General features: G+C 42.7%; 1 protein-coding gene across 1 annotated transcript in view; it reads right to left on the bottom strand.

The window, feature by feature from the left end:
- Positions 1 to 15,229, bottom strand: part of LOC129703105 (cilia- and flagella-associated protein 47-like) — a 422,488-nt gene that overhangs the window by 351,435 nt on the left and 55,824 nt on the right. The window contains exons 12-15 of the mRNA XM_055645303.1: positions 14,503 to 14,686; positions 14,066 to 14,098; positions 5,005 to 5,101; positions 904 to 1,120 (exon numbers count right to left, since the gene is read on the bottom strand). Of these exons, the coding sequence (XP_055501278.1) occupies positions 904 to 1,120; positions 5,005 to 5,101; positions 14,066 to 14,098; positions 14,503 to 14,686 (531 nt within the window). The remainder of the gene's footprint in view (positions 1 to 903; positions 1,121 to 5,004; positions 5,102 to 14,065; positions 14,099 to 14,502; positions 14,687 to 15,229) is intronic.

The following is a 15,229-nucleotide window of genomic DNA, read 5'->3' as shown; positions in this document are numbered from 1 at the left end:
TGCAGATGCTGGAGAATCGAAGGTTACACAAAAAAGCTGGAGAAACTCAGCGGGTGCAGCAGCATCTATGGAGCGAAGGAAATAGGCAACGTTTCGGGCCGAAACCCTTCTTCAGATTATCTGAATGGTGTCAGGTTAGGAAAAGGGGAGGTGCAACAAGACCTGGGTGTGCTTGCACATCAGTCACTGAAAGTAAGCATGCAGGCACAAAACCATGTTGACAATCCCTAATCAGCCCTTGTCCATCAGATTACTCTCCAGTAACATTACGACCACAGACGTGAAATTCACTGGCCTGTAATTCCCAGCCTTTTCCCTGCAGCCCTTCTTGAATAGAGGCATAACATTTTCCTCCCTCAAGTCTTTCGCCACCTCGCCTGTATTTAACGATGACTCATAAATCTCTGTGAGGGTATCTAGAATTTCCTCTCTAGCATCCCAGTGTCCTTGGATATATCTGATCAGGCCCATGAGATTTGTGGATCTTCAGGACCTTCATTACCTCTGCGACCATAATACTGACAGCTCTCAAGACACCTCCAGTGACTGACTACCTCAAGATCCCCCATCCTCCTGTCTTTCTTCATGGTAAAAACAGAGGTGAAACACTCATTGAGGACCATGCCCATCTCCTGTGGCTCCACACAGAGTTGACTGCTTTGATTCCTGATGGGTCCCACTCTCTCTCTGGTTACCCTTTTTCCCTTTATGTGCTTATAAAATCTCTTGGGATTATCCTTAATGCTGTTCTATATATTCAGCTGCTCTGTGCATTTCAGTACAGCTGACCAATAAGCATGTCATATAATGACAATCTTCCTGTAAAAACAATATTGCTAACTTTTTTTACTTACTTTCTCCCCAAACTACTTTCTCATTGTAAAAAAAATATTTTATACTTACTTCTGAAAAGGTCCCTTGATTATACTTTCGAACACCAGTGGTAGGTAAGCCGTAGACATGGGTGGGACAACCTGCGATAATGGACTGGATTCCCGCAGCTCTACACAAACAGTATCCACTTCAATTAAAATGTGTGTAGCTAAGTTGTTTACAATATTCAAATTCTGGGTTGATGATGAATGTGCACACACTGTGCCATAGTCAACGGTGGATGGGCCTGGTTAATAAAAAAGTATAATTTTAGCAAAAACAATTGAAAAATACTTTTGAGAAATACAATTATCTCTAATGAACGGTAATCATGCTGGGGGAGAGGTTATGTGGCCCTTGGGTATGTAATAAATCTTCCAAGATGAAAATGCACTTGTAACCTCCTACGAGGAATAAAATATAGATATTATACAATGTATAATCCAACATTATGGAGAGCATATTGAAACAGAAAATGCTGAAACCATTCAGCATGTCTGAAAGCATCCTTGGAAGGAGAATCGGGATTAATGTTTCAGGTCAGATACTTTTTGTCAAAAATGTCTGCGCTTTCTCATATTTGGTTTGTTAATTTCTGTATTAAATGGCAGAGTTAAAACATATCCTTTTGCCTAAAATATATTTAAAAATGAAGTAACATTTTTCAGTGAAAAGACGTGAACACAGAATTTAGAGGTTTATATCTCAGTTTATATTTGTTTATACCTTATACATGGAGGTTTATATCTCAGTTCAATAATGTTTTGTTCCAATTTCTAAACAAGGAAATATTTATTAATTCGCTGTCCAAATTCATGCACAAACAGGGTTTCAAGGTCTCAAGGTCAGTTTGTTGTCAAATGTACCAATTAAGGTACAGTGAAATTCAAATTACCATACAGCCATACTAAAAATAAAAGTAACAAGTCACACAACTACATAAAAGTTAACATGAACATCCACCACAGCGGATTCCACACATTCTTCACTGTGATGGAAGGCAATAAAGTCAAATTTTCTTCCTCTTTATTCTCCCGCAGTCGGGCCAGGTGAACCATCCACGGTCAGGGCAATCGAAGCTCTCGCAGCCGGCCGTCGAAGCTCCCACGACGGATGATCGAAGCTCTCGCAGCTGGCGGTCGAATCTCCCGCGATTGGGGCGGTCGAAGCTCCTGCGATTGGGGCGGTCAAGGCTCCTGCGGCTTGGAGTTCCCGAAGTCGGTCTCTGACCAGAGACCGCAAGCTCCACGATGTTAAAGTCCACAGGCTCCTGCAGTTGGAGCCCAGAGGTCGATCCCTGGCAATGGGATCGCGAGCCCTGTAATAAGTCCGCAGGCTTCCGTGGTGGAGCTCCCGAAATGGTCTCCAGCAAAGGCCGCCAACTCCTCAATGTTTGGCACAGTGCAGATGGAGATACGATACGGTTTCCCCTAACCTTCCCCCCCTCCCCCACCTCACATAAAACAAGCTAAAGAACACTAAAAACATACATTTAACACATACAAACAAACAACAAAGAAGGTAGGGACAGACAGACTGTTGGCGAGGCAGGCATTGCTGGCGCCAACAACTGTTAGAGTGAGATACTGCAATGTACACAGTTCTCTTGCAATCTACACAGTTTCAATAGAGGATGAGACAAAAATGTAACCAATAAAATAACAATTACAACCTCAACCAGTGATTGCTCCTTGCATCTAGTTTATTCTGTAATTGCTCCTTTAGGCTTATATTTAAATTGCATGCAGCACAATACATACATCTTGTAATTAGTTCTTTTTCTCTCGGTGCCAAAATGGATTATGTGCACCCACAGCTCTGTTATATTTTTACCTTGCAGTTTTATAGTCATGGAGTCATATAGCACAGAAATAGACTCGTTGGCACTGAGTCTGTGCTGACCCATCAGGTGCCCATTTACACAATTTCTATACAAATCCCATTATACTCTCTCATAATCCCATGAATGCTCCTAAATTTAAACTCTCCTATGGGTTCAGGCAATTTACAGATGTCAATTAACCTACTTGTGATGTGTTAGCAAACCCATGGAGTCTCAGGGAGAATCTAGTCAGACAGCACTGGAAGTTATGACTGAATCTGGGCCATTTACATTGTGGGTTAACAGCTTTACTAGCTATGCCACTGTGTCATTCTTAATTTTACATTTTTCATTTTTACAAATATTGATTTCCAGTATAGTTGATGACATTAATTTCAAGCAACTAAAGCTCAGTTTATGCAATCCTTCTTCTGTCTATCGTCTTTCTATCTATCTATTTATCTATTTTGTTAAGTGTGACTTTGTCGGGCTGATATCACTAGAAAATACCAATGGTTCCAAATGGAACCTCTAGTACTCAGCAGTCTACCTCACAGTAGTCCCAGTAATGGGTTGTCAAATGTAGAAGTTTGGGAGTAACTGACAGATTCACAGTTTGTTGGTTTGGAATCCCGCTGGGCTCCACAGAGTGCAGTCGTATGGTCCATTTATACATCAATTTCCCAACATTATGCAGGTGATACTGCTTCTCTGATATTACATGAGATTAGGCTGGCACCAGATCCAAGTATCCATGGATTTTAACAAGAACTGAATAGGAATGGAATGAGAGGTGACATTTTTTAATTATTATTTAATCACTATCTTTAGTGATGTTACAAGATCTACCTTCCGCAGCGCTGCAGATCTGCCACTGGCTGTGTGTGCGACTCTGGAGCCTTGGGGGGGGGGGGGGGGGGGGGGGGGGGGGGGGGGGGGGGGGGGGGGGGGGGGGGATTAAAATGCAGGTTTGTATTGCTTGTCAGAAAGGGATTTCCTCGGGCTGCTAGCTGATGAAGAAAAATCGATCGGGCTTCCGTTCCCGTTATATATATAAATATATAAATAAATATAATCGCTCATCAATTTAATCGTTGGATTAAAGTAAAAAACGACTTCTGACGCCCTCAACGCCTTCAAAGTCACGGATGGCAATATCAGGACAAAACAAACGGTAAGTCGTTTATTTCACACGTAATCTTGCTTCTTGGGGTGGCTTTAGTCTAATTTTACGATGCGAAAATGTTATTTAGGCCCCATATGAATCAGCAGTGTCTTAAAATTCACGGCAACGGCAACGTTCCAATCGATCACATTCCAGAAACACCCACTCGCAAGATGATTTAAATCCTCAATTTACTGGCTTGATTTTTAAAATCTCAAAATTTTGTAACATTCATACTATCTTCAATATTCCTATTAATTCCAAAAGTTTTTGATTTTTTTGTTAACTGTAGTTTTTTTTTTTTAAATCGTTACCACATTTGATTTTTAATAAATTACTTTTTTCAATGTTGATAGTCTTTACATATTTCCAAATGCTGGCACGGGCACAAAGGGAAGTAGGAATGTCAAGCTTGGCTCATTGTACTGCAGCTCAGCTTATTTCACTTTTAATCACTCCGGCGGTATGAACATTGGCTTCTCCAATTTCAGGTAGTCCTTGCATTCTCCTTCGTTCCCCTCTCCTTCCCAGCTCTCCCACAGCCTACTGTCTCCGCCTCTTCCTTTCTTCTTCCCGCCCCCCCCAGAAAAACATGTCTCCTCTCTATAACTTCACTTGGAAGTAAGTTGTCATTGTATTTTTGAACTTGGCAACTTCAGTCAATATTTGTATTCAGAGCTCATTGAAGATAGTGTTAGGTCCCATGAATTTGCTATCTTTAATTTAAGGTCACATGTGGTAACAACACTACCATCAGAGAGGGAGCGGGTGATTGGATCAAGCATATGTTGATGATGCCTGATGACCAATTGAAATATGTGGCTTAGATTTAATGCACATTATTTGTATGCAACTATCGTCCACTCACTGCATTTTTCCACCACAATTATTTTGTTACGATTGGCAAAATTTGCCATAGTTCCCATCACCAGTTCAATTTCACCCCCATTGCACTCTATTTTCTGGGTAACATGTTCTGCTTTGCTTCAAACTCATTGACTGACACAGAGTTGACAACTGAGACTGTTCATGAGCATCTTCATTTATAATAAGCAGTACCAGAGGATTTCACAATTAATGCCCAACAGCAACTATTCACAACTGATATTTGAATATAAAAATGATAAATTATTACTGAACCTACCAATGAATATTTGGTGTAGCTGCTGAGGTGTCAGTGTTAAACTGCAATCCATCTCTTCTTGATGTGAAGATGGGACAGCATTAAGACCAAACTCTGCCTACAATAAACCAATTAAACAGAGGTCAACTTTGGTTAAAATCAAAGAGGAATTAAAAAAAAACAGTGAATTGCCTCCCAAAACCAAATGTATGCCTTAATTTTTGTGAGTACATTGAAAACAAGATGTAAAATTATTAATTTCCCATAATATTTTCATTGGGAGTATAACTGAAATGTGTGCAATCTGTTTCTCAAATTCCCTGTTCTCCCTGTTGTCATGCCAATAGTTTCTTTCTTACATAACACCTAACAAAAATGATTAAGTTGTTTATAAATTTGTATTTATCGATCTATGACATGTACATTGGCTGTTGCATTTCTTACATCATAAGACTACTGAGCTGATTGTAAAGTTTAGGAATCTTTGGCACTTTATAACTGCAAGCATTTTTGGACAACTTTCTCTAATTGTTAACTTTGTATCTTACCATTAGTGTCTATCCTCTGTGGTTTTATGAAAGCTATTAATTAATTATTTGACTATTTATAGCAGAATTAGGCCATTCGACCTTTCAAGTCTCCTCCACCATTTAATCATTTGCTGATCTATCGTTCCCTCTCAAACCCATTCTCCTGCCTTCTCCCCATAACCCTTGACATCCTTACTAATCATGAATCTGTCATTCTCTGACTTAAAAATATCCATTGATTTGGTCTCCACAGCCATCTGTGGCAATTAATTTCACAGATTCACCACCCTCTGACTAGAGAAATTCCTCCTCATCTCCTTAAAGGTACATCCTTTAGAATGGAGATGAGGTACGAAGGTAAGCCAGCCAAGAATATAAAGGAGGATAGTAAAAGCTTATTTAGGTATGTGAAGAAGAAAAAACTAGTTGAGACCAAAGTTGGACCCTTGAAGACCGAAAAAGGTGAATTTATTATGGGGAACAAGGAAATGGCAGATGAATTGAACAGCTACTTTGGATCCGCCTTCATTACGGAGGACACAAACAATCTTCGTGATATAGTAGTGAGATCGGTCCGAGTCAGCATGGTTTTATTAAGGGGAAATCATGCTTGATTAATCTTCTGGAATTTTTTGAGGATGTAATAAGGAAAATGGACAAGGGAGAGTCAGTGGATGTAGTGTAATTGGACTTTCAGAAAGCATTTGATAAGGTCCCACAGAGGCAATTAGTGGGCAAAATAGTAAGATTAAACGAGAACTTACCAGTTTGAAGTTTGATCTGTATTTTATGAGGAGTTACGATGAGGGATTACGTGAAGAAGCCCGCTCAGGGCGCAGGTGCGGCATGCTTCCAAGCAGCGGTGTGGAATCACAGACAGACACGTATTTGAAGTAACATAGTAAAGAATAAAGAGACATCAATTATCAGTTTGATCCATGTAATGAGGGTGGGAGCGGAGGGCACGTAATCCCTCATCGTAACTCCTCATAAAATACAGATCAAACTTCAAACTGGTAAGTTCTCGTTTAATCTTACTATTTTACTTCGGAGTCACGTGAGTGACTTCGTGAAGATTTCAAAGCTCTGTGATTTCAAACCATGTAACAGTTTTACTCACTCACTACCGAAAGCTCTTGAGGAAGGAAGTGTTATTGTAATCAACCAATGAATCTGTTTTGAAAACAAAACGGTATTTATTAACAACAACAAAAGAAAATAGCTCCCCCGGGCTTTAAATTAAATATTTGCAGTTTCTAAAATTCTGGCTGCAAATACGTCAGGTTTCACCAACGGCTTATGATAAAATGTTCGGAATGTGGATTCCCTTGACCATCCTGCTTTGTTGAGGATTATGTCAATAGGCACATCCATCCTTGCTGCCGATGATGTGGATGCTGCCCTGGTGGAATGAGATTTAAATATATTAATGTTTATCCCAGCAGCTTCTAATACCTGTTTTAACCAGCTTGAAATGGTTTGGCTTGTTACCCTGCCATGTGGCTTTCTGTGGCTGACCCATAAGGCTCTCTCACTTCCTCGGATATTATGGGTTGTGTCAATGTAAATGTTTTATGTGGGTCACCACACACAATCGTGGCTCTGGTGGGTAAGCCCGGAATGCCACTTGCGTGTTGGATGTTCCTGGCCTGGACTGTTTTATCAGACCTTGTATTGTGAAGGTTATCTGGTCTGACGTTGTCTCCATGTTGTCCAGTCGTAGTTTATGTAAGGACTGGACCCTCTGAGCAGATACTAGCGCCATCAGCATGAGCGTTTTTAAAGTTAATTGCTCTAAACTGAGAGATCTTGCTGGTGGTCTGTCCCGAAGGTATGCGAGTACAATACTGGCATCCCAAATTTGTGTATATCTAGGGTTGGGGGGCTTGCTGTTAAATATGCCCCTCATTAGTTTGACCACCAGCGGATGGGACCCCATGGGCTGATGTCCTGCAGGTTTGAGGTAGTTAGAGAGTGCACTACGTGCCGTGTTGATGGCACTGTAGCTCATATCTTCACGATGATGTAAATCGGCCAGGAACTCCAGAACATTCGCTACTGTGGCTGTTTTGTAAGCATCCCCCCGTTTTCTGGCAGTATGTTTTCCCATTTCCTGATGCTGGTTAGGTACTGCCTCTTTGTAGATGTTCTCAGGGATGCTGACATGGTGGCGATGGTTTGTTGCGATAACCCCAGATCCAGGTAAGGTCGGTCTAGAATCTGCAACCCAGGAGATTCATATCTTTGTGGCATGGGTGGCTGATGCCTGATACTGGGTGAGTCAGTAACCCTGGATGACTGGGGAACACCATAGGTGCTTCCACCACCATGTCATGGAGAATTGGGAACCATGGCTGTGTAGGCCAGTCGGGCACTACCAAAATTCCAGATGCTGAATCCCTCTGGATTTTCCGAAGTACCCGACTGATGAGGCAGAAGGGAGGAAAAGCATAGAAAACAAACTTTCCCCAATCCAGCGTAAATGCGTCTACCGCTGCTGCCTCCGGATCTGGTTCCCACGCGACATAGATAGGTAGTTGGTGATTCAGTCTTGATGCAAATAAATCTATATCTGGCTTCCCATATTGCTTTACAATTTTAGCGAATGTTTTAGGATTTAACATCCATTCGATGTTGTCATTGAATTTACGTGACCTGGTGTCCGCCACTGTGTTTAGCTTACCTGGTAGATAGGTAGCTGAAAGCCAAATATGTCTTTCGACACACCATTGCCAAATCGTATTGACCAATTTGTCGCATGATAAAGATTTTATGCCGCCCATATGGTTAATATAAGCCACCACCGTTGTATTATCTATTTGTAAGCTAACATGCAAGTGATGCATACTAGATGCATATGCTTTCAAACCATAAAAGGCGCCCAACATTTCCAAAGAATTAATGCCCAGTGTAGATAGTAATGATGATTCTGAGTTAGTCCATCTACCACCTGTGCTGGATATGGAGTTAGTTGCTCCCCAGCCTTGAGCACTAGCATCTGTTTGGAGTACTAGAGTAGCATTAGTAATAACAACAGGACTATAACTGTGCCAAATATTTTGTATCCACCACTGTAGCTCTGATATCGCTTCAGGGGGTAACGTCATGACCCGGTCATAATGACCTTTTTGCAATTTTAGTGCCTTTATCTTTGCTCTTTGTAAATTTTGATAGTGCAAAGGTCCAAATTGGACAGCTGGGAATGCTGCTACCATTTTGCCAATTACTGCTGCCACTTGTCGAATAGTTGGTCTTTCTTTTATCTTTAAGTTATTACATGATTGTATCAATGCAATCATCTTTTCCCTTGGCAGGGTAATAGTCATTTGGACTGAGTTAATTGTGAAACCCAGATAGTCCATAATTGTGGATGGATTTAACTTGGATTTATCTGGATGTAAGACAAAGCCTAGAGTCTCTAGGAGCTGTTTAGTAGCTGATACTGCTGCTACAGCCAATTCCATAGTTTTCCCAACTATGAGGATGTCGTCCAAATATGCCATGACTATATGTTTTCGTTTTCTTAACGTTGCCATGGCTGGTTTTAATATTTTTGTAAATAGTCTTGGAGCTGAAGTAAGCCCATTAGGCAGTGCTTTATACTGCCAAAGCTCCCCCATCCAGATAAATTTAAGATATCTGCTATAATCCTTATGTATAGGTACTAGATAGTAAGCATCTTTGAGATCAATGCTGGCCATATAGTATCCTTTGGAAATCAGTTGTCTAGCAGTCACAAATGTTTCCATTTTGAAATGTATATACTTAACAAATTCATTCAGGGATGTTAAGTCAATGATGATGCGACATCCACCATCCTTTTTACTTTTAGTAAATATGTTGGAAACAAATTCCAAGGGCTCATGAGTAGTTTTTTCTATGACCCCTTTGTTTATAAGCCTCACCAGTTCAGCTTGTCCCTCCTGTTGTTCCTTGTTGGAGAGTACAAATGCCCTCTCGGGCACATGTTGAACTGGCGGTATATTTGAGATAAATTCTATTTTATACCCTCGAATACTATTAAGTATATATTTATCATCTGTGATCCTTCCCCATGCTTCTTTGAACAAGTGTAACCTTCCCCCTGTTAGTAAGTCACCCTTATTCTCGATATGCGGGTAGGAACCAGATCCACCTACCTCCATAGTTATTGGCGGGGTTGTGGTTTTTTCTTTTTGAGTGTTCTTCCCTGTCGACGTGCTGGCGATGTTGGGGGGAGGCGCATTTTCCAGGGGGTCCGCTGCAGGCCCTGACCTAAAAAAGGTCTCTGGGGATAGTGCGGCCCCAAGCTTTGACCAGTCGCATATTCGGGACGCCGACTGGTAGATACAGTGGTGTGCTGCCGCCTGGGTGGAATGAAGAGTTTTGGAATGTTCGCTGCCGGTGGTGCCCTCATGAGGCTAAAGGTCTTGGACGCCTCCTCCATCTCTTTTAGCTGTTTGTTCAAGTCCTTCCCAAACAAGAATGAGTCGGTCTCTACTGATGGAGTTTTGCATAATCCTGCAAATTTAGGATTGAGGGCCGGCTTGATGTTGTCTCTTCTTAGGTTATTCAACTCATATTGTGTCGTGCACATGAGTGCCAGGACATCCTGTTGGTGAGTGGTCATCTCTACGGTCTCAACACCCCGCGCATAGGCTGTTATAGCCGCCGTGAGGAGGCGAAGTATGCGCTGTAGTTTGACCTCCTGTGTCCGAATCGGTCCCCCCACGTTGCCCCATATTTGAGGATTGAGGCTCTTGACCTTGAGAGACTCACAATTATCCGGGGCTGTGTGCTCCTCAAGCACTTGGGCGAGCACCTTCTCCTGCAGTGCTTTGTTGGAGAGATGGTTTATGCTGGCAGCCATTCTTGGCTGCAGTGGTGCTCCAACCCGTGGGGTAGCGACGAATCGGCTTACGACCCCTAGCAGCTCTTCCTGCACACCCTGCTCTCTTTCGTCTCCTTCCGCCTGCCCCATACTCAGACCAGCCTGCCCCTGGTCACCGATGCTAACCTCCCATTCCTGGTCCGAGGTCGCAAAGGGAGGTGCCGGACTCAGCACCATGGAGGGGGCGCCTGTCCTGTCTGTCCGAGAGCGCTGCTGCTCTCGGTAGACCATCCCCTCCAATAGCTGCTGGATGCAGCTTAGGCGGCTGTCTCTCCCCCGCTTTGGGGTGGACATTTCCCCCTCCGACAAGTCGGAATCGACCGGCCGGTTTGTCTTCCGGGTGGCTTTCCCAGCCCGCCGTGTAGGCTCTGGCGTGACTGGGACCGGCTCGGTCTGGGGAATTTCAAACCGCTGTTCTAGCGGTAGTACCGCCGGTTGCTGCCCCGCTGGAATTGACTCCTCTGGTGGAGTTAAAGCTCGGGCAGGTCTACTAGCGAGTTTTCTACGTTGGGACATGTTTCTTCCAAAAGAACCAACACCAAACTCGCTCCGTTCCCAACGCACCGTTCACTTACCTGATGGTGCGCTTTTAAAGTGCAGCTGGTGAGCCTGACTCCAGCTGCCGCCGTTGTTGCACTTGCTGGCGTAATGCCGCACCTGCGCCCTGAGCGGGCTTCTTCACGAAGTCACTCACGTGACTCCGAAGTAAAATTAGGGCTCATGGTATTGGGGGTAAAGTGCTGACATGGATAGAAAATTGGTTGGCAGACAGGAAACAAAGAGTAGGGATTAACAGGTCCCTTTCAGAATCGCAGGCAGTGACTAGTGGGGTACGGCAAGGTTCGGTGCTGGGACCGCAGCTATTTACAATATACATCAATGATTTGGATGAAGTGATTCAAAGTAACATTAGCAAATTTGCAGATGACACAAAAACTTGGTGGCAGTGTGAACTGTGATGAGGATGCTATGAGAATGCAGGGTGAAGTGGACAGGTTGGGGCAGTGGGCAGATGCATGACAGATGAAGTTTAATGTGGATAAATGTGAGGTTACCACTTTGGTATCAAAAACAGGAAGGCAGATTACTGTCTAAATGGCGTCAAGCTGGGAAAAGGGGAAGTACAACAGGATCTGGGGGTCCTTGTTCATCAGTCTATGAAAGTAAGCATGCAGGTACAGCAAGCAGTGAAGAAAGCGAATGGCATGTTGGCCTTTATAACACGAGGAGTCGAGTATAGGAGCAAATAGGTCCTTCTGCAGTTGTACAAAGCCCTAGTGAGACCACACCTGGAGTATTGTGAGCAGTTTTGGTCCCCTAATTTGAGGAAGGACATTCTTGCTATTGAGGGAGTGCAACAATTAATAAGGTTAATTCCTGGGATGACGGGACTGTCATATGCTGAGAGAATGGAATGGCTGGGCTTGTACACTCTGGAATTTAGAAGGATGAGAGGAGATCTTATTGAAACATATAAGATTGTTAAGGATTTGGACATGCTAGAGGCAGGAAACATGTTCCCGATGTTGGGGGAGTCCAGAACCAGGAGCCACAGTTTAAGAATAAGGGGTGAGCCATTTAGAATGGAGACGAGAAAACACTTTTTTTCACAGAGTGTGGAATTCTCTGCCTCAGAGGGCGGTGGAGACCGGTTCTCTGAATACTTTCAAGAGAGAGCTAGATAGGGCTCTTAAAGAAAGCGGTCAGGGGATATGGGGAGAAGGTAGGAACGGGGTACTGATTGGAGATGATCAGCCATGAATGGTGGTGCTGGCTCAAAGGGCCGAATGGCCTACTCCAGCTCCACTAGGGAGAGAGTCTAGGACCAGAGCCCATAGCCTCAGAATAAAAGAACGTAATTTTAGAAAGTAGATGAAGAGGAATTTCTTTAGTCAGAGGATGGTGAATTTGTGGAATGCATTGCCACAGACAGCTGTGGAGGACAAGTCAATGGATATTTTTAGGCGGAGATCGACAGATTCTTGATTAGTGTCAGGGGCTATGGGGAGAAGGCAGGAGAATGGGGTTGAGAGGGAAAGATAGATCAGCAATGATTGAATGGCAGAGTGGACGGGATGGGCCAAATGGCTTAATTCTGCTCCTATAACATTTGAACTGATGAGCTTAGAGGTCATGATATATCTACTGACACAGCGCAAGACAAATACAAAATTCACATTCATAATTTGTCACCTCCAGATGATTTTTTTTCTTGGTTACTTTCGCACTATCCTTGAAAATTATTTTCACAACAGTTTTACAATCCAATCCTAAATGTTGCGCAGCAAGCACTGGTGATGGATCAATGTGGGGATAAAGGATGACAGCTGAGCAAGTGTCATCTCTGCTTCATCATCCTATTTCATCCATTTTCACATATATATTGTACATATGGACTTCAGCAAAGCATTTGTCAAGGTTCCACATGGTAAGCAGCTCTGGAAGGTTAGATTGCATGGGATGCAAGAAGAGATAGCTGAATGGATAGACAATTGGCTTCATGGAAGGAAGCAGAGTGTAATGGTGGAAGGTTACTTCTCTGACTGGAGGGCTGTGACTAGTGGTGTGCCTCAGGTTCGGTGCTGGGCACCTTACTGTTTGTCATCTGTATTAACGATTTTGATGAGAACATACATGGCAAGGTTAGCAAGTTTGCTGATGATACAAAAGTGGGTGGTTTTGCAGATAGTGAGTGGTTGAGAAAAATTGCAGCTGGATCTTGATCAATACAGAGAAATGTGAGGTGTTGCATTTTGGGAAGTCTAACATAGGCAGAACCAACACAGTGAATGGGAGGGCTCTGGTGAATGTTGTAGAGCAAAGGGATCTAGGAGTGCCGGTGCATAGTTCCTTGAAGGTTGAGTCGCAGGTGGATAGGGTGGTCAAAAAGGCTTTTGGCACATTGGCCTTCAACAGTCAAAGTATTGAGTATAGATGTTGGTGAGGCCGCATTTAGAGTACTATGTTCAGTTCTGGGCACTTTGTTGTTATAGGAAAGATGTTGTCAAGCTGGAAAGGGTACAGAGAAGATTTATGAGCATGTTGCCAGGATTAGTGAGTCTGAGCTATAGGGAGAGGCTGAGTAGGTTAGGACTTTATTCATTGGAACACAGGAGGATGAGGGGTGATCTTATAGAGGTGTGCAAATTCATGAAACAAGTAGATCGGGTAGATGCACAGAGTCTCTTGCCCAGAGATGGTGAATCGAGGACCAGAGGACAGACTTAAGGCGAGGGGGGAAAGATTTATTAGGAACCTGAGGGGTAACTTTTGACACAAAGAGTGGTGAGTATATGGAACAGGCTGCTAGAGGGTTTCTGAAGAAGGGTTTCGGCCCGAAATGTTGCTTATTTCCTTCGCTCTATAGATGCTGCTGCACCCGCTGAGTTTCTCCAGCATTTTTGTGTACCTTCAATTTTCCAGCATCTACAGTTCCTACTTAAACAGGCTGCTAGAGGAGGTGGTTGAGGCTGGGACTATCCCAACGTTTAAGAAAACGTTAGACAGATACATAGATAGGGCAGGTTTGGAGGGATATGGACCAAATGCGGGCAGGTGGGACTAGTGTAGCTGGGACATGTTGGCCAGTGTGGGCAAGTTGGGCCAAAGGGTCTGTTTCAACTATGTATCACTCTATAACTCTATGACTCATCCTTACTCAGAATACTTGGTAACAACTCACTGTTGAAGAATGACTAACGCCACATGTCAATCCCTTCAGAAAAAAAGAAAATAAATAATGAATATTTAAATAGTGAAAAAAGTTACAGAAACATGTGTCATCTCAGTAGAAAGCAAATATACTTTTTATTCTATGATTCACCATTTCTAATTAAAAAATAAACACATGTGATGTATGCGGAAAGTCTGAAAAAAAAAACGGTGCCAGCCAGGCAGTGGAGTCACCTCCAACAAAATGGCAAAGAAAAAATGAGCTTTTTCTTCAAACACATTTCTGATAAAAGATCTTTGACCTGAAATGTTGACTCAGTTTCTCTTTCGACAACTATTGTTTGGCCACGTGAGTAGTTCTTGCATGCTCTGCATTTATTTCCAGCTTTAACAATACCGCCTCAGATTTTATCTTAATTTGGTAGAACTTGAAAGAAACTAACTTACCGGTTTTGATAGTGGAGGAACTCCTTTGACTTTAAGCTTGCGTATTCGGATAGGTGGTACCGCAGCACATACATCTATCACCAGTTTCTCGTGAACTATATCTTTGGCTGAAAGTTTTGGAGAACGCAATCCTTCTGCTGGTCTTATACCAATGTCCACTGCATTGTTAAATTCATCAAATTCTCTAATGACAGAATGAATAAACATTACAATAAATGATATGGAAAATATAACAATAGTATGTCACAATTAGGGTCAAATACAGATCTTTTTTTTTTCAAGATGCACTTCAAAAGGTGCTTTAATTATCATATCATATCTTCTACCTATCTATATATTAAAACTGTGTGTGTGTGTGTTTGTGTGTGTGTGTGTGTGTGTGTGTGTGTGTGTGTGTGTGTGTGTGTGTGTGTGTGTGTGTGTGTGTGTGTGTGTGTGTGTTTGTGTGTGTGTGTGTGTGTGTGTGTGTGTGTGTGTGTGTGAATATATGTGTGTGTGAATATGAATATGTGTGCATATGTGTGTGTGTGTGTGTGCCTGCCAGATTCGGCCTTTAATTCTTTCCTACGCCAAAACAACTCCGAAATTCTCCGAGATTTTTCCCATTTCGTTAGCGATTTCACTTTTACACTCAATCATCCACTCCTCAAAGCATTTGGACATTTTTATGTACACGTTTTTTAATAAAATCCTTCCCCCCCCACCACTCATTTTAAAATCTAAATCG

Source organism: Leucoraja erinacea, chromosome 13 (genome assembly GCF_028641065.1).
Source record: "Leucoraja erinacea ecotype New England chromosome 13, Leri_hhj_1, whole genome shotgun sequence".
In the NCBI taxonomy this organism is placed as follows: domain Eukaryota; kingdom Metazoa; phylum Chordata; class Chondrichthyes; order Rajiformes; family Rajidae; genus Leucoraja; species Leucoraja erinaceus.
Note: the sequence above shows the minus strand (reverse complement) of the source record. Positions and strands in the feature narration are given on the sequence as shown.